Here is an 18290-nt window from a genome sequence, read left to right on the forward strand (position 1 = left end):
CGCAAGCTGGAGCGCTAACCCTGGAACGATGCATGCTGGGGATTGTAGTGCTTTGAAGGCGAGGTCGGGCCGCTCCCTGAACGCCTTGTACCGGCGGCTAGACTGCGCATGCGTGTCTCTGGCGTTAGCGGCTGACCCGGCTGGCAGTTCCTTCCTCGGAAGGAGAGATTCCTCTGCCATGGAGTCCTACGATGTGATCGCCAACCAGCCTGTTGTGATCGACAACGTGAGTTGTCTTTGCTATTTCTAAAGGGACTCGTGGTCTGCTTCCCGAAAGGATCGCTTCCCGGATTTCAGTCTGGGCCGCCGGCTCTTTGTCACTGGCCCGGCCTGTCAGGCAGGTTCAGCTGCCGCCGCCTCCGCCCTCTCTGACTCTGCAGGCTGGGGGGCCGGCCAGAAACCGTGGGATGGAAAACTTTGGAGTGAATAAAGGGAAAAGCTGTAGTCTGAGCGGGGTCCTTGGGCCCTTGACTCGAGGGGCCTTAACAGCTCTGTGAGCTCCTGGAGCCCGCCCAGTAACAGATTTCGATCACTCTATTGGCTGCTCTGGTTGTCTATCTTGGCCGATGATTCCCGCCTCTGGGCCTTGCCGGATGAGGGCAACGCGCTGTAGTTATTGGCTCGCGCGCTTGTCCTTCTTGCAGCCGCCATAGTGTTTCCACCTCTCTAAGGGGCGGAGCGCTGCACTAGGGCTGTGGGGATTGGCTTGGGGATTCGGGTGGTGGGGCTAGGGCCCGCCTGCGGGTGTAGAAGGTCTTAAGTTTCCTTGGGTGCCGGAGGGTGGGTTGCTGTGGTGGGCTGTATCTGGGTGGAGCCCGAGAATCTGGTGCCCCAAACGACCATAGGATTTCAGTTATTTCTGTAATTATAAATGGTAGTTAATAAAGGTCGAGAAGAAAGGAGAATGACAAAGCAAGCGAGGGGATGCTTTCCTCTTCAGAATGCCTAGTAACTAGGATGGAGAAATTATCAAACATAATGCTTAGTGTTTGCCAGGCGCTTTGCCGCTTCCAGGAGGCTTTCACCTGCATTCGAGTTGGATCCTCACAAAAACTGGGTAGATAATTAAGAAGGAAGTTTCATTTCACAGATGAGAAAACTGAAGCTAGAAGTGAGCCCAAGGTCACAGTAGAGATGTCCTAAATCCAGTGCTTTATTCGTCATTCTTATTGCTAGCACCACCCATGCAGCGCATCAATAATGATAAATGTAAAGAACCTAAATACTGGTTTTATTTAAAGGGTAGAGGGACAGTTATCTTCCATTTCTGTATTTCATTCAAAAATTTGATACTACCTAGAGTGGTGTTACCTTTCCACTCCTCTTCTGGGTCCTTACTTTGATGCAAACTATCAGTTCCTTGCATCCTGGGCTGATTCTTATCAGATTCACTATGTTGGTCCAGCCCTTGGGCTCTTGGGCATATAACATATCTTTTGCATAATCTTGTTTAAGCTTAGCTCTGGTAGGTAGATGGCAATTACTTTCCCCAGTTTCGGTCTACACAGGGATGTAAGTCTTCGAGAGATTATCCGAACCTCCTGGTGTAGGAGTTGAGGAGCCAAGACTCAGACTGAGATCTGGTTCCAAGTTGCTCACTTTTTCCAAGGAAAGATGCTTTATTTGTTGTTAGCTTTTCTTCAAGGGTATGACTTTTGCCTTTAAAAAGACAAGGTTGAACTTCATGAAACATCTCATTTTTTACAGGATTTTTTGTTGTTATTATTGTTGTCTTCCTCACTAGACTGTTAAGACTTTATGGGAAGAGGTGATATTGCTTTATTTTTTATTAGTCTCCCATTATCCACCCACTTTATACATACAATACCTACAGCCTGGCACCACAACATCCTCAATGAAGACTTTTCATTGGTTTGATGGGGGACTAGATGAATGACTGAATGTCTCTATCATAGTAACAAAAATGTCCCTATGTAAAGAAAGAATGAGGGGTTTCCCTTGGTTAGTTATTCAACTTGAATTTATTCAACTGTAGAGAATTGCATAGGACTCCTTGTTCTTGGTATTTATTTTCAGAGGAAACTACTGTTTCTGCCTTTAGCTAATCTTTGCGTCCTTTATCTAACCTTTTCATAGTTATAGAAAGAAAAATATACAGAATTATCAATTTCCTGTTGTCATTAGTAATATCAAAAGGAGCAGTCTGCCCATCCCATTTAGTTCCTTTGCTTCTTGAATTGTTGGTCAGGAGTTCCATCTCCAGCCATTTTCCTTAATGTTACTGAAGCTAATGCCTCTTAGATTCATCTTTCACTTTCTTTTTTTTTAAATATTTATTTTTTTTAGTTTTCAGCAGACACAACATATTTGTTTGTATGTGGTGCTGAGGATCGAACCCGGGCCGCACACATGCCAGGCAGGTGCGCTAACGCTTGAGCCAAATCCCCAGCCCATCTTTCATTTTCTTGATAGTACAATTGACCCTCCAGATCCAAGGTTCCAAATTCTTGTATTCACCAACAGTAGGTCAAAAATATTTCTTTTTAGGGGGTGGGGTTGTGGCTCAGTGGGAGAGCACTTGCCTAGCATATATGAGGCACTGGGTTCAATCCTCAACACCAAAAATAAATTAAAAAAAAATAAAGTAATAATATATAATTTTAAATTGCACCTGTACCAAACAAGTACAGACTTTTAAGGTCTTGTTATTATCCCCTAAACAAATACCTAGCAGTATTCACACATACAATTAGGTATTACAAATAATCTAGCCATGCACTGTGATGCATGCGTGTAATCCCAGCAGCTCAAGAGGCTGAGGCAGAGTTCAAAGCCAGCAGCTTCAGTGAAACCCTGTCTCTAAATAAAATACAAAATAGGGCTGGGGATGTGGCTCAGTGGTCTAGTGCCTCTGAGTTTAATCCCTGGTACCAAAATAATAATGATCTAAAATTATTAAAAAGTATTTTTTATTTGTTTGTTTGTTTGTTGTTTTGGGTTGGGTCTTGCCAAGTTGCCAAGCTGGACTTGAATTTACAATCCTACTTCCTCAGACTCCCAAATTCATGGGATTACAAGTATACACAAGCATGTCAGCCTCTTGTGCCATTTTATATAAGTGACTTGAGCATCTATTTAAGGATTCAGGTGTCTGGGAGAGGGAGTCCTGGAACCAATCCCCCATGACTTTATATTTGGTAGCAAAGCAGTGGTGCATCTTTCGTTTCAAGATTTAAAGAATTGACTTGTCTTTCCTTTGGAAAAATATTTTCTTTATTATGCCTGTAATTCTGCCTAAAAGTTAAGTAGGAGAAACTTAAGTCATTTTTCCCATTAGGATTTGCTGAATATTTCTGCCACATTTTTAGATTTGGGACTTCAGATAGTCCTTGCTGTTTGGCATTTAGAGGATTTTGTTTTTATTTTTAAGATGAAAGATAGGAAAAATCATTTGAAATATTTGAGCTAACTTTATAGAATGAGAATAATGTGTCATTAGTAGATTTAACAACTCCCTAGCTTAAAATTTTCCAATTTTATTTTTGGGCTAGGAAAGTAATTAAAGGGAAGGAAGACAAAGAAAGCAAGAAAAAGAGTGAAGAGCCCCATTATTGGTTCACAGCCTTTCCCAGTCTTAAGACAGTTGTGACCACTCCTTTCATTTCTACTCTGACATCAGACCATTTCATCAGAATTTAATGAGGAAAATGGCAGACTAGAGGATGGTGGGTGCTTTAATAAAAATGCTAAAGCGATAATTATTTTGAAAAACTAAATATAAAAAATAATTTCTGAAGATGTCATAGACAATCATATAAGAGAAAAACAGCTGCCATGCCACTTTGGTTAGCTACTACATTTATTTTAAAACTCAAAAATTTGCTAAGATCTCAGAGGTTATAGTTCTGTCCTAAAATGGATCAACATTCTTATCAGTCTTAAAACTGTGACATGGGCTGGGGTTGTGGCTCAGTGGCAGAGCGCTTGCCTCGCACTTGTGAGGCACTGGGTTTGATCCTCAGCACCACATAAAAATAATAAACAAAATAAACATATTAAAAAAGACTGTGACTGTGTGGACCTAAATGCAGGCGCAGTATTCTCCACCCCACTGTTTTGCTTTTTTGGATATTGTCCTGCTTCAGTTCCCTTTTTTTAAAAAAATAGAATACTTTATATATATAGAAAAGTTCAGACATGTGTAGCAAGCACCCATGTAGCAAGTGTCTACCACCATTTTAATAAATGTTGACATTTTGCTATATTTACTTCAGAATTGTTTTTAGGAAATAAAACATTTTAGGTAAAATCGAAGCCTCTTTAGTACCACTCCCTAATCCCAGCCTGTCTTTCTGTTCCAGAAGCAACCATCACTGTAAAATCAATTTGTTCCTTTTATCTATGACTTTATGGACATATATTTTGTGTATTGTGCATTTATACACATTTAGTATTTGTGTTTTGAAATTCTACTTAAGGGCTATCATTTTGTAAGTTCTTTTTATTACAGCAAAATTCAAACATACAAAAAGGAGACAGAATAGTATAATGATCATCCACAGATCTGTCATCCAGCTGTAAGTTATCTATTTCTTGCCTGGGTGGTGGCACATGCCTGTACTATCAGAGGCTGAGGCAGGAGGATTGCAAGTTCAAAGCCACCCTCAGCAACTTAGCAAGGCCCTAAGCAATTTAGCAAAACTCTGTTTCTAAATAAAATATAAAAGAAAGGCTGGGGATGTGGTTTGATGGTCAAATGTTCCTGGGTTCAATTCCTAGTGCCAAAAAAAAAAGTTACCTACTCTTGGCCAGTCTTTTCAACTACATTTCTACCACCCTTCCCTCTTTGATACTTTTTTTTTTTTTAAGACAGGGTCTCACTAAGTTGCCCAGGTTGGCCTTGAACTTGTGGTCCTCCTGCTTCAGCCTCCTCAGTCTCTGGGGTTATAGGAACCCAGCAGTAAATTTGTTTAAAAAGAAAAAAAAATATATATATATATATATATATATATATATATATATATATATAGTGCGTGTGTGTGTGTGTGTACATATATATAATAGTATATATTTTTATTTTTATGGATCAACAAAATATGTCTTGGGCCAAAATGAACCACTAGTTAACAATTTGTGTCCTAGAATCTGTGGCCCCACCTCTCCCAACATCCTTTTCTCACACATAAAATGAGAGTTAACAAGTCTCTTTCCCAGATCATCAAGTGTAATCAGAAGTTCTTAGTATAAAGTTCACCCAAGCCACAACGTCTACAGCCAGCAGGTACTCTAAGAGCCATTCTGAGGGAGTTCTTTGTTTGCCTACACACTAAGGAGAACAGTGGTGACTGGCAACAGACTTGAGTCCTTATACATCAAATAGTTAACGAGACTACTTTTTCAAGAAGCCTCTACAAGGCATTTGTTCACTAGGCTTTGCTAAACTGAATAACAAAGAAAGTAGCGGCTCATTTGCCAGGTACACGGTTCCTGTTAAAGAAATGGATGTTGCCCGGCACAGTGGCACATGCCTGTAATCTCAGCCATTCAAGAGGCTGATGAGGAAGGAGGATTGGAGAGTTCAAACACAGTCTCAGCAACTAAGCAACTAAGTGAGACCCTGTCTCTAATAAAATACTGAAAAAGGCTGGGGATATGACTTGGGAGCTAAGCACTCCTGGGTTCAATTCCTGGTACCAAAAAAAAAAAAAAAAGAGGGCTGGGGATGTGGCTCAAGCGGTAGCGCGCTCGCCTGGCATGCGTGCGGCCCGGGTTCGATCCTCAGCACCACATACCAACAAAGATGTTGTGTCCGCCGAGAACTAAAAAGTAAATATTAAAAAAAAAAAAAAAGAAAGAAAAGAAAAGAAATGGATATGACTATTTTCTATGCCTTTGCTCTGTGGCTTGAGCAGAACTAAGCAGCTGAGCCGCCTCCCCTCCCCACTGATCCTTCACCCAACTACTGGCCTGGCATGCCCACTGGAGGCCACTGGGACAAGTTGAGTCTGGTTCTTCCCTGTACATCATTCCCAGCACAGCTTTTGCCTTTTCTGTACCACCTCTGCCTGGGGCTGCTGCTGGCATCCAGCTGCCATTCAGGTTCCCTCTTGTAGCTCTCCTCTGCCAATTATTTGCACTTGATTTTAACTTTAGTCAGCCAGCATCTGTTGAGTACCCAGCAAATGACCATACTGTGAATCTCTGATCTCAAGGAACTTAGACTAGGGAAAGACAAAAATGGAAACCTTAAACCCTTTATAGAAAGCAGAAAGAGATGCTTGCTACTTCATGGTTTAGGTAATAGTGATTTGCTGCAAGATCGTGAGAAGAAAATAATCAACTTCACCGACAATCATCTTTTAAAAATGTCCAAGTTCTGGCTGGACAGGGTGGCATGTGTCTGTAATCCCAGACACTCAGAAGGCCGAGGCAAGAGGATTGCAAGTTTGAAGCCAGCCTGGGCAACAAATTAAAAGGGTTGGGGATATAGGTAAATGGTAGAGTGCCCCCTGGATCCTGGGTTCAATCTCTAGTACACCCCCCACATACACACACACACACACACACACACACAATTCAGGTCTGAAATAGGTCTCATTTTTATTTCTCTATTTTTTTCAATCCCTGCCTGGAGATCCAGTTTGATGACACAACACCCAGGTGAAGGCAGTGAGCAATCATTGGAAGCTTGAACTAACAAATTCCCAGGGTCCTCTTGCACAGTGCTGTTCCTGCCTATCCTACCACAGTCTCAGAGCCCTGGAGTTTGAAATAGGAAAGTTCCCCCTCCTTCTCCATCTTTCAGCTCAGTTTATAGCTGCACATTTCCTGGCTCCTTGCTGTACTGCCCAGGCCACTGAGTTTGCACATTGTCTCCTATTTTCTCTCTCTTATGCCAGCAGAGGTTCCTGTTTCCTCAGAAAACTGGTTGATCCTATTCTCCCCACATACCACTTTCCCTGGCCTTTTACCAGCTCTCACTATACTCACCCCTATTTTTTTTTTGTCAGAGGCAGATACCTGGATGGCCAGTCTCATTCCCCTACCCCTGTAGACAAGCAGGAATCAGAGACAGGGAGGAATCCACGTGTGTTGCTGGGAGCCTTTGTGCAAAGATAATATTGGCTATTTAACATCTCCTGATGTGTTTACTGTCTGCTGTGTGGGTTCTGGAAGAATCACTTTCCATGCCAGCCTATCAAAAATAGTCAAAAGTGCTTAATATAAAGCTTGCCTAAGCTACAAGGCCTTGCCGCTGTTATGCATGCAGCTGCAAATGATAAAGGGTGAGGGTTTCAGGTATAGTAATAGAAGAGTTAAGAAAGAACAGGGTGTATCTGCAAGGAATATCCTGTCTCAACATCTGTCTTGCAGAGGGGTTGGTATCTGTGTCTATAGAGTCAATGTTTACATTGGTTGGGCCCTGGAAGGTATGTTGGTTGAAAAACTTGGATTTTTTTCTGGACACCCCACCAAACATATACGACAATACAATACAGCACAACACTCAAGAGTACAACATTTTGGAATAGCAGGATTGTGGACCTCGTCTCCTATTCTCAGACAAGGCTTTAGGGCTTCCCTAAATAATAAAATAATAACAAAATACCCATAAGCACCGTGTTTAAACAATGTGGAGTCAGCTGCAAGTATGATGATGCTCATGGTGGGATGGGTTCTGAGGTCAGGGAGACAGGGAGAGTATGGGCCTGAGCGGAAGTGGGGTGTTAAGCATCCTGTGCTAGAAAGAATCACATGCTTTTCACCTCAGTTTTGTTCCTGAACCAGCTGCTTTGGTGCTTCTAGGCACTTGTCTCTTCTTAGTTTTCTTTTTCTTTCATTTATTAATATTCTTTTCAGTTCCCAAAGTATATTCAAAAACTGTATGTATCATGCCAACATATATCTAGAAAATCGACAAATACAACATCATAGTTTGCCTGGGGGTGAAGTTTCTATATTATTGAGGAGGGAGGAAGGAATCTGTCCATGGAACAGATGGGAAAGTAATAGAAATATACAGGGGAAAGGTGGCAGGGTGTATTAGAGAAGAAAAAATGCAAATGCTAAATGTATCAAGAGAAGGAAAAAAAAGAAAAGAAAAAAGAGAAGGATATTTCATAATTTTATCATTTATCAATGAATCTTCTTTTTCCATTTGAATATACTCAATGTGCTATTAAAAGTTTTACATTTTCAAAAAAAAAAAACCTGTAATATTCTTTTCAGTTCCCAAAGTATGTAGAAAAGACTTGTGCTAAACAATAGGAGTGTGCAGTGGAACTTTTGCACATCACTCCTTCCAATGTCATGTCCCTTGCTAGGTGTGGATTCACCTTTTCTAGGCATATGCAGATGTATATATTAAATTCAAATATAAGGTCTCTGTCTCTCTCTCTCTCTTTTTTTTTTTAATAAATGAAACCATATAATGCATATCTTCTCTTGGTTTAATGATCATTCTGACTTCTCTTTCTTCTTTCTCCTAAGGGATCCGGTGTGATTAAAGCTGGTTTTGCTGGTGATCAAATCCCCAAATACTGCTTTCCAAACTAGTAAGTCATTCCATTACTCTGTCAGGATTCTGGGAGTCTCATCAACTTTGTCATGGGGTCAGCCCTCCTGTAGGAAGAGGAACACTATCAGGTCAGCCCTGGTGCTCAAAACAATAGCAATCAAGGGATAGGAGTTGAATTTGGAGTAAGCAAACAGTTTACTATCTAGTACAATTTGATGGGCACAGGAAAGAGGCCTCTTTTTTGAAATATGATTTTATCTGTTGCTATAAATTCTATCATTGGTAACTCATTGATTGATGATTTCATCTTTATAGAGCCTTTTTTTTTTTTTCCCTTGATGGAGTTTTTGTTATGTTGCTCAGTTTGAATTCCTAGGTTCAAGAGATCCTCCTTCCTCAGCTTCCTGTGTTGCTGGGACTAAAGTTCATGCCATCACAACAAGCTAAAATGCCCCCTTTAAACTTTGTTGCCCAGGATGGGATGTAACATTAAACCATACCTGCCATCTTAATGAGAATGTTTCTCAGAGGTTGCCTCCTGAGATTCAGACTGCAGGCAGGAAATGGCATGGAGGCCTAGGGAAGGGCTCTAACTAGAAAAAAAAAAGATTGTGCCTCCAAGTGCCATCATCACATATCACAGTCTCACTTAGTAGAAGTCCTGGGAAGGGAGCTAAGGAGTCAAAACTTTTTTTTTTTTTTTTTTTTAGTGTGTGTATGTGTCTGATGCCAGGGATCAAACTCAGGGCCTCGCTCACACTAGGCAAATATTCTACCACTGAGCTACACCCTAATTCCTGAACTTTTTTTCTTTTTATGGTACTGGGGATTGAACCCAAGGACACTGAGCTATATTTATATTCCCAGTCCTTTTTTTTTTTTTTTTTACAATTAATATATATATATATATTTTAATTTATTTTTTAATGTAGTGTTGTAGATCGAACCTAGTGCCTCTTGTGTGCTAGGCAAGCACTCTACCACTGAGCCACAACCCCAGCCCAAGCCCTTTTTATTTCATTTTGAGGCACGGTTTCACTATTTTGCCTAGGCTGGCCTCAAACTTGTGATTGCCTGCCTCAGCCTCCCAACTAGCTGGGATTACAGGTGTACACCACTGTGCCTGACCAGCCCCTAAATTTTCTGAGTTAACCGTTAATTTATAAATTGTTGCTTCCTTATTTCTCTTGGTCTGCACACACATTGGGGAAAAAGAAGAACTAAAGGTATTGAAACCTCTAAAATTTGTTTTAATAATTTATGAAATAATATAAACACAATAAAAATATGAAATAATATATAAATAACTTAAAATAATACAATGTTCTTTGTAGAAATTATAGAAAATACAGAAAAATAAAAAGAAAGAAATCAAAATCAACGGTACTTTCATGCCTTGAAGATAAGCACAGTAGAATTTAGGTATCTGTATTCATCTCTATGTATGTCTTTCTTGTGTTCTGCTGTTTTTTCTAGTGTGGGAAGACCCAAGCATGTTCGTGTCATGGCAGGAGCCCTAGAAGGTGATATCTTCATTGGCCCCAAAGCTGAGGTAATTCCCAGCCCCACAAAAGAAGCCCCAAGGCAGCAAAAGACTTTCATTATATATCCCATGGGAAGTGTCTTGTTGGACACAGCCACAAGTAAAGGAATAATTTTCTCTTGGAATCTTCTTTTTGATCCTTTCATTCTAGGCCTAGGCAGTTTCTTTGTCCCGGGAGTAGTCTCTGGTCTTGAAGAATAATGTCTGGAACCCCACTTTGAGAATAGACAATCCAGAAAACAGGGATTTTTGCTTTTCTTTACTGCCTTACCAGTGATCAAATTGACTAGCTTGGTTATTTTTTTGGCAAAGGGGATTCAGTGGGGAGATCCTGTCTGGCATACCTCAGGGATGAGTTAATTAACACAGTTTTGGCAGAGCCCCTCAGGCAGCATCTAGTAAGCACAACAACAGAATCATTGTTGCCAATTTTGGCTTCAAGAACTGAGGTGATGGGTGGGAGCCAGAAGATCATGTCCTGGAATCAGGCAATGAGGAAGGTGCCTCCTATCCCTTGCCCTAGAGCACCTGAGGGCCCATTGAAGTTCAGAAGCCCTCTTTTGTACAGCTGCCTGTGTAGCATACAGTCTAAGGACTTAGAGATTGGGTGCCTGCTCCCAATTAGCTTGGGTGAGTTCTTGAGAATGGGAGCTTAGGAAGCTGGGCTCCTTTGGAAGTGATGGAAGCTGCACAGCTCTGGGAGAGCAGGATCTTGGGCAGAGCCTGACTGCTGCTGTAAGTCCTGCCCTTTGCCCACAGGAGCACCGAGGGCTGCTGTCAATCCGCTACCCCATGGAACATGGCATTGTCAAGGACTGGAATGACATGGAGCGCATCTGGCAATATGTTTATTCTAAGGACCAGCTGCAGACTTTCTCAGAGGAGGTGAGGGTCCTGTGTACAGGGCACCCCCATGCAGTATACAAATTTGACAGAACCCCTAACCCAGAGATGATGAGGATGATGATCACTGCGAAGAGCACCAGGCCACGAGCTTTTCAGATATATTCAGATTTAATCTTCAAACTATTCCTATAAGTTATAGGTAGTATTATATTTATTTTACAAACAAGAGAACAGAAGTTCGGGAAAGCCGAGTAATATTTTCAAGATCACCCAGTGAAGCCAGGTGCAGGTGCACACCTGTAATCCCAATGGTTCGAGAGGCTGAGACAGGAGGATCACGAGTTCAAAGCCAGCCTCAGCAACTTAGAAAGGCTCTAGGCAACTCAATGAGACCCTGTCTCAAAATAAAATACAAAAAAGGCTGGGATGTGGCTCCATGGTTAAGTGCCCCTAAGTTCAATCCCAAGTACCAAAAAAGAAAATCACCCAGTAAAGAAAGTGGTAGAATTGGGTGTCATCTTTCAGAATCCAGAACCTGTCCTGGGATCATTAACTTCCAAAGAAGTAACTCTCAATTCGAGGATGTAAAGGAGGATATATTTAGTTTATAGGGGAAGAATGTTTAACTATTATTTTTATCCTAGCAATTCAGAATTTAATAACAAAATCTTATTCTTGATAATATGAGATATACTGTAGATACAAGGACCCATGGAAGAATCTTGAAGAGTGAGGACAAAATGAGACTTTAGAGGGGGTCACAAATTGGAAAAGTTGAGAGATCAACTTAGGCAGGACTTGCTGACAGGCTCAGTTTGCCTATTTTTGAAGGGAGGCTAGGCTCTCAAACCATCCAGTCAGGGGCTTCTCCCAAAGTACTCAAGAGAATGGAAGCTTGACCTCCCACTGATTGCCTCCTGGGTTTCTTTTCACCAGCATCCTGTGCTCCTGACAGAGGCACCTTTAAACCCACGGAAAAACCGAGAACGAGCTGCTGAAGTTTTCTTCGAGACCTTCAATGTGCCAGCTCTTTTCATCTCCATGCAAGCTGTGCTTAGCCTGTGAGTAGCAGCCTGGCTGGCTAGCCTGGCCTCTAAGGGAGAAAGCAGTCCTTTGGCCCAATCAAGGCTGCCTCTCCTTTAGCTTGGTGCAGAGTCACTTGAGCCCCACTCACCCCTGGGAAGGGCTGAAAATAGTGGGAAAGGACGAGATTTGCTGAAATTGGACATTGAGCCTTCTCGGTTGAAATAAAAAGAAAAGAGATGGCTGGTGTTGAGACTGTATCCCAGTCCCAGAACTCTCGGTGAGTTTGCCACACAAGGCTCTCCTCTGCCTTCTCAGAAGGACACACACTGCTATAGCCCTACCCAAAAGCCCCTTAATGTGGTCAAGTATTTATTAGTGCTGTGTGTTCAGTGTTCTGCTAGGCTGCTGATACAGTCTCGATTGAAACACCACCTTGGTCTCTGTTCTTACACTCCATCATTCCTATTACACTCTCATTCTGCCTCACACCTGCCTCTGCCTACTGAAGAGATGATAGGCTGGCAGCTTGCACAGATAATTTAAAACATTGTCAGCCACCATTTAAAAACAGATTTCTGATAGGCAAAGTGATCCACACCTGTAATCCCAGTGACTCAGGAGGCTAGGTCTGGAGGATCACAAGTTCAAAGCCAGCAACCTAGTGAGGCCCTTAGCAACTTAGTGAGACCCTACCTGAACTAAAAAATAAATAAAAAGGGCTGGAATGTAGCTCAGCAGTACTGAGTTTAATTCTTGGTAACAACAAAAAAAAAAGCCAGGAGCTTAAGATCCAGAGTTTTGACTTCTCTGAAGAAATTGGAAGATCTGATGATGCTGGCCTGCATTCCCAAAGGGCAAAAATCAGCTGGAGCTGGGAGCATCTGCCATAGCAAATAGAGTTACAAGCTGACTTAACCACAGCCCACTTCATTCCCTATTGTCCTTCCAATACTGAAGAAGTGTTCATTGCTGTGTATCTGAACCCTTATCTCTACTGAAAGAGAGAAGTTTAGACCAAAATCATGCGAAGAAAAAAAATAGTTCTAATACAAAACAGAATTGGGTGCAGTGGTGTATGCCTGTAATCCCAGCCACTCAGGAGGCTGAGGTAGGAGGATCTCAAGTTGAAGAACCACCTCAGCAACTTAGTGAAGCCCTGAACCCTGCCTCAAACTGAAAAATAAAAAGGGCTGGGGCTGGGGCTCAGTGGTAAAACATGCCTGGGTTCAATCCCTAGTATAAATGAGAAAACATACTTATTTTCCTTTACTCATATACTTTTCCTCCTGGTCCCTGTAGGCATTTAAGATTTTTCCTCTTTATCTAGTAAATTAAAACCACCCCTTAGACTGGGTCTGTGGAGCAGTTGAAGACCAGACTGTCTCCTCACACTGCTCTTCAGGGAGTTGGGGAGGGAGCTTGGAGAAGCTCAGCTCCTTCCTTCATTCAGGTATGTCAAGGCTTCCCTAGTACTCCATCCATTCTAAAGGCCCAGGAGAAAGGCCCAAACTTTAGTTTAGCTGACACTGAACTCTAAAAGAAGTGGGTTTTCCAGCATGAGAAAGCAGAGATCAATGATGGTTTGCCCCTTTTGCTTCAGTTATGCCACGGGCAGGACTACAGGGGTTGTGCTGGATTCTGGGGATGGTGTCACCCATGCTGTGCCCATTTATGAGGGCTTCGCCATGCCTCACTCAATCATGCGCATCGACATCGCTGGACGAGATGTCTCTCGCTTCCTTCGCCTCTACCTGCGTAAGGAGGGCTATGATTTCCACTCATCCTCCGAGTTTGAGATTGTCAAAGCCATAAAAGAAGTGAGTGCTGCCCATGAGTGAAGAGGGATGAAGCTCCTACTGGGGGTCCTGGGTTAGACTCTGTTCCCAACCAGGCCTGCTGGCAGCTGTGTGATCACTTGGGCCCCTCTCACTGACAGATTCACTTTTCTGAATACTGCTATCTTGTGGAGGAGAGGGAGCTCTCTCCTTAAGCCAGGTGCACAGGTGCCCCTTCCCTACATACTTCATGGGTCCTTTTTGGAGAAGCCAGAATACACTTTAAGTGCACAGAACCCTCCTGGCACCTCCAGCCCTAGGGAAGCCCATAGGGACCCAGAACCACATGACTAATAGAAGGAGAAAGATGTCTGGGCTTGGGCTGATTTTAGATTATTGTCTCAGACCCAGGAACCAGAGAGCTAAGGTTTCAACCTTGCTCTCCAGGAAGCTAGGGGAAGGGAAGACTTTATATCCTAAGTACCACCAGCTCTGGCTGATAGAGACCTCCCTGCTCCTGCTTCTGGGTAGCAGCTCAGCTCTTAGGACTGTTAGGGCAGTTACTGTGGATGGCCAGATTCTTCAGTAGTACACCACTCCCCTGGGAACTGGGACTTTGTGTGCTCCAGGTTCCCTTTCATCCTGATTACTGTGCTTGGTTCTGCAGAGAGCCTGCTACCTGTCCATAAACCCCCAGAAGGATGAGACGCTAGAGACGGAGAAGGCTCAGTACTACCTGCCAGACGGCAGCACCATTGAGGTAGTGACCAGACCTCGTTCCTCTTTCTCCTAAGACCCACAAAAACTCTGGGCCCAAACAGAACTCCCCACAAGGGCCTAGAACATGAAACTCACAGGCAGCATGATCAGCTTTCTGTGTCCTACAGAGTAGAAGTAGGGACTTTGTCCCTCTGTATGGAGAGGAGGACACTCCAGGGGGCTTTTCCTAGGTCGGGATAGATTGGGAAGTAGTATAGTGTCTGTGTCCTGGACAAAGTATAAGGTGACTTGCCGCTCCCTGGAACTCCCATTGATATGAATAAATTTCTATGAGTGAATGAAAGAAATCTCTGAGCTCAAAAATGCCCAAGATTGAGTAAATGTAGGAGCTCCTCCTCTGTTTTCCCAGAAGCTCTATTTGAGGCCCTTTACATATAGGGTCTGTCTTGATCCTGGCCTTCCTAGTTTTACTAAGAGATGGGCAGCCTGCATCTCTTCCATTCACACTCTCAAAGAACTTGGGTCCCAGCCCCAGCCTCTTAAGTTGGCCCTTCACTCTGCAGATTGGTCCTTCCCGATTCCGGGCTCCTGAACTGCTGTTTAGACCGGACTTGATTGGTGAGGAGAGCGAGGGCATCCATGAGGTCCTGGTATTTGCCATTCAGAAGTCTGACATGGACCTGCGGCGCACACTTTTCTCCAACATTGTCCTCTCTGGAGGCTCCACACTGTTTAAAGGTTGGTCTTTGCTCTTGGGTCCCCAAGAAGCATCCTGATCCTGCTGGGCTCAGACAACCCAATAATTTTTTACCTGAGTCTCTTTTTCTGCCCATTCAGGTTTTGGTGACAGGCTACTGAGTGAAGTAAAGAAACTGGCTCCAAAAGACGTGAAGATCAGGGTAGGAATGTGGTGGGGGTTGGGCTGGGTAGAACTGGGGCTCCAAGAACCTGGAGTGCCACATGGTGTGACCTCCTTTGGGCCCTTCTCAGGGTTTTCGGGCTGCCAGGACTCCACAAGCAGTGCCAGGTGGCTCCCAGCTTACACAGTGACTCTGAGGTCTAGGTCTGCTAGAGGGAAGAACCCATTCTCATTCATCACTCAAAAGGAGTTCAGTACCCAGATGTGGCAGGGTACTACTTTGCTAAAGACCCCACAAGTAGTCTTTAAGAGAAAGTGATATTGGGCTGGGGCTATAGCTTAGTGGCAGAGCACTTTCCTAGCACGTGTAAGGCACTGGGTTCAATCCTTAGCACCATATAGAGATAAATAAAATAAAGGCATGCTGTCCATCTACAACTACAAAAAAAAAAGAAAAAAAATTTAAAAAAGAGAAAGTGAAATTGATTGACTTACCTCCTGCCCAGGAGGCTCCCCTGTACACAGTCCAACATCTTAAGTGACTGCTAAGGGGAGTTAACCGCCTGCTGAGGAGGGACCCTAAATGAAAGAGTATGGTCTCTGCTTCCCCATTGAGTATCAGGCTAGCCACAATACTCTCCAGAGAGATCAAGAGTCCAGCAGGAGCCTAGCTTAAAGCCTGTTACATAGATTACATCCACTACCCTCTGTGGGGAGACAAGTGGTAGAAGGGAGGTGGAGGTATTGAAGTCTCAGATTTCTCTTTCCACCCACCTTTGCAGATATCTGCCCCTCAGGAGAGACTGTACTCTACATGGATTGGGTGAGTAGCTTTTCTGGAAATAAGAGTGGAACAGGAAGCAAAAGCATTGATTAACTCTCACTCCCGTCCTTGAAAGGGTGGCCTCATCTCGTTTGGCCCCAGGGGTACTAGCTGGCTCCATGAATTCAGTGTCTCACACTGTTCCTCTGGATTCCCTCCACTTCAGGGGATCTATCCTTGCCTCCCTGGACACCTTTAAGAAGATGTGGGTCTCTAAGAAGGAATATGAGGAAGATGGTGCCCGATCCATCCACAGGAAAACCTTCTAATGTTGAGACATCATCTTCACCTCTCTCTGAAGTTAACTCCACTTTAAAACTCGCTTTCTTGAGTCGGAGTGTTTGCGAGGAACTGCCTGTGTGTGTGAGTGTGTGTGGGTACGAGTGTGTGCGCGTATGCCAGGGCCGTGTGGCCCAGGGATCCCTGGGCCCGGAAAGAACGATGAACTACCCACGATGGTGATGGCCTGAGGCCTGGGGTTGACCACTAACTGGCCCCTGACAGGGAAGAGTGCTGGCAGAGGCCCCACTTCCTTTCTCAGCTGGGCCTTTGCTTGGCTGTGTGGGACCCTGGTTGCCACCAGAGGGAGATCTTGCTGCTGCCCTGCCTAGGCTGGGCTGGCCCCACCCTACCACCACCTCCAGGGTGCCCTGAGGTCCAAAGCAGCTGCTGCCTTCCCTAGCTCCTCATTCTGCTATCGGTGCCTCTTGATCATGGACTGAGGACTGGGACTGGGGCTAAGTCCTTCTCGTTTTGTTGCGGTTTGGGTTTGGGAGGCTGAGAAGCTCTCCATTATGGTTATAGAGACTAGGGTAAGGAGAGAGCAGGGAGCCCTCATGTCCACCTGTACACCAGGACAACACTGGACACTTGAAGAGACCAGCTCTGATTGGCTGCAGAGTTAATGCTTCAAGCTCCAGTTCCATCCAGAGGGTCTTGGGAGAGTTTAAGGAGCCTATTGGCTCTGGTCCTATTACTCGCTTCTTATCCATCCTTGTTTCAATGCCATCTTAACAATTTTATTTATTGAAGTATATGTTCAATAAGGGGACTGGAGAGGGGGGCTCACTGCTTCCTGCCTACTAGTCACCCTGCTCACACTAATGTTTACAGCACCTAGGTTTAGTGTAGCATCCAGGGCCTCGCCACTCCCTACTGATGGTGAACTGACAGTATCCATAGGCCTCAGGACCCTTTGGGATTGAAGGCTACACTCCCCCGACCAGCCCTTTTTTTTTTTTCCCCTCCCTCCTGCACTTGCTCACCACCCTGAAACCAACGGTCTGGTTGCTGGTTGGATTTTCTGAAATAGGAGATAGAATCACTCTTCAGCAGAGGCCCCTTGCAAGGGAGGGGCATTGGGACACAGTCCCCCTGAGACTGGGGAAAGCTACAGTTATCCAAGTTGCCTTTTGCACTCTAGCTGAGCAGGGGGACTAGGTTGAAGGGCAGGAATGCCCCCTCTGGGTTGATCATGTGCTGTTCTCATCTTTGGACCTATTTGGGAAGGGAGGGAAGGAAAGGGCCAGACCAGAGTGCCAGGAGGGCTCAGGCCTGGCCCTTAGTAGTGGCCCAAAGACCTTCAACCCAGATGGTACAAAGCTGGAGGAGCCTGTCTTCACTGGGACCCTCACCTGTGACACCAAGTCCCAACCTAGTCCTAGATTCCAGGCAGTATTCTTCCCTACGCCATCCTATGACCAAAGGCCCCTGCCAGATGTGGGCCAAAGCAGGTGTGTGAAACCGATGTGGCAACCCACGGACTGCAGTGTGCTTAACCAGCTCACCCCCCTTCTCTTAGCCCAAGCCCATCCCTCGCACAGCCTCGCACAAACCACATTGCCTGGTGGGGCCCAGTGTACTTAAATAAAGTCGTTCCAATACACATGTCAACTGGGCCTCTTGTCTGTGGCCAGTGTTGGGTAGGAAGAGGGAGAAGCTGCAGTCTCTGAATCTGAGGCAGTGACCAGGCCTAGTCTGTCCTCTAGCAGGCATAACTGAATATGGAAAGACTGCAGCCAAACCCTCAGCCTGTCAGGTAGATGAAAACAGTGTTTAGCTGCCTATGATCCTAACAACCCAGGAGGCTCGGGTGGGAAGATCACAAGTTGAAGGCCAGCCTTAGCAACTTAGTCAGACCCTCAAAAAAGAAAAAGGACTGGGGTTGTAGCCCAGTGGTAAAGTACCTCTGAGTTCAATCTCCAGTACCAAAAAAGAAA

General features: G+C 44.3%; 1 protein-coding gene across 2 annotated transcripts; it reads left to right on the top strand.

Annotated features, from left to right (window-relative positions):
* Nucleotides 1-73: 73 nt before the first annotated feature.
* On the top strand, nt 74-17964 carry Actr1a (actin related protein 1A). Of its 2 annotated transcripts, XM_005333619.5 has the most exons (11): nt 74-226; nt 8452-8516; nt 9956-10031; nt 10782-10907; nt 11805-11929; nt 13495-13711; nt 14337-14429; nt 14953-15127; nt 15227-15288; nt 16031-16071; nt 16238-17964. In XM_005333619.5, exons 1-11 carry the CDS (start codon nt 179-181, stop codon nt 16338-16340), a joined length of 1131 nt encoding a protein of 376 aa, XP_005333676.1. In that variant the 5' UTR covers nt 74-178; the 3' UTR covers nt 16341-17964. The 2 variants fall into 2 exon arrangements, with proteins under 2 accessions (XP_005333676.1, XP_040129489.1); XM_040273555.2 differs by lacking the exons at nt 74-226; nt 8452-8516 and adding an exon at nt 9684-9705.
* Nucleotides 17965-18290: the final 326 nt, after the last annotated feature.

Source organism: Ictidomys tridecemlineatus, chromosome 1 (assembly GCF_052094955.1).
Source record: "Ictidomys tridecemlineatus isolate mIctTri1 chromosome 1, mIctTri1.hap1, whole genome shotgun sequence".
NCBI classification, from domain to species: domain Eukaryota; kingdom Metazoa; phylum Chordata; class Mammalia; order Rodentia; family Sciuridae; genus Ictidomys; species Ictidomys tridecemlineatus.

Coding starts and splice junctions, on each gene's coding strand:
- Actr1a (XM_005333619.5), top strand. CDS start 179: ATGGAGTCCTACGATGTGATCGCCAACCAGCCTGTTGTGATCGACAAC. Junction 10,032..10,781: donor TCATTGGCCCCAAAGCTGAG/GTAATTCCCAGC, acceptor CTTTGCCCACAG/GAGCACCGAGGGCTGCTGTC. Junction 11,930..13,494: donor ATGCAAGCTGTGCTTAGCCT/GTGAGTAGCAGC, acceptor CTTTTGCTTCAG/TTATGCCACGGGCAGGACTA.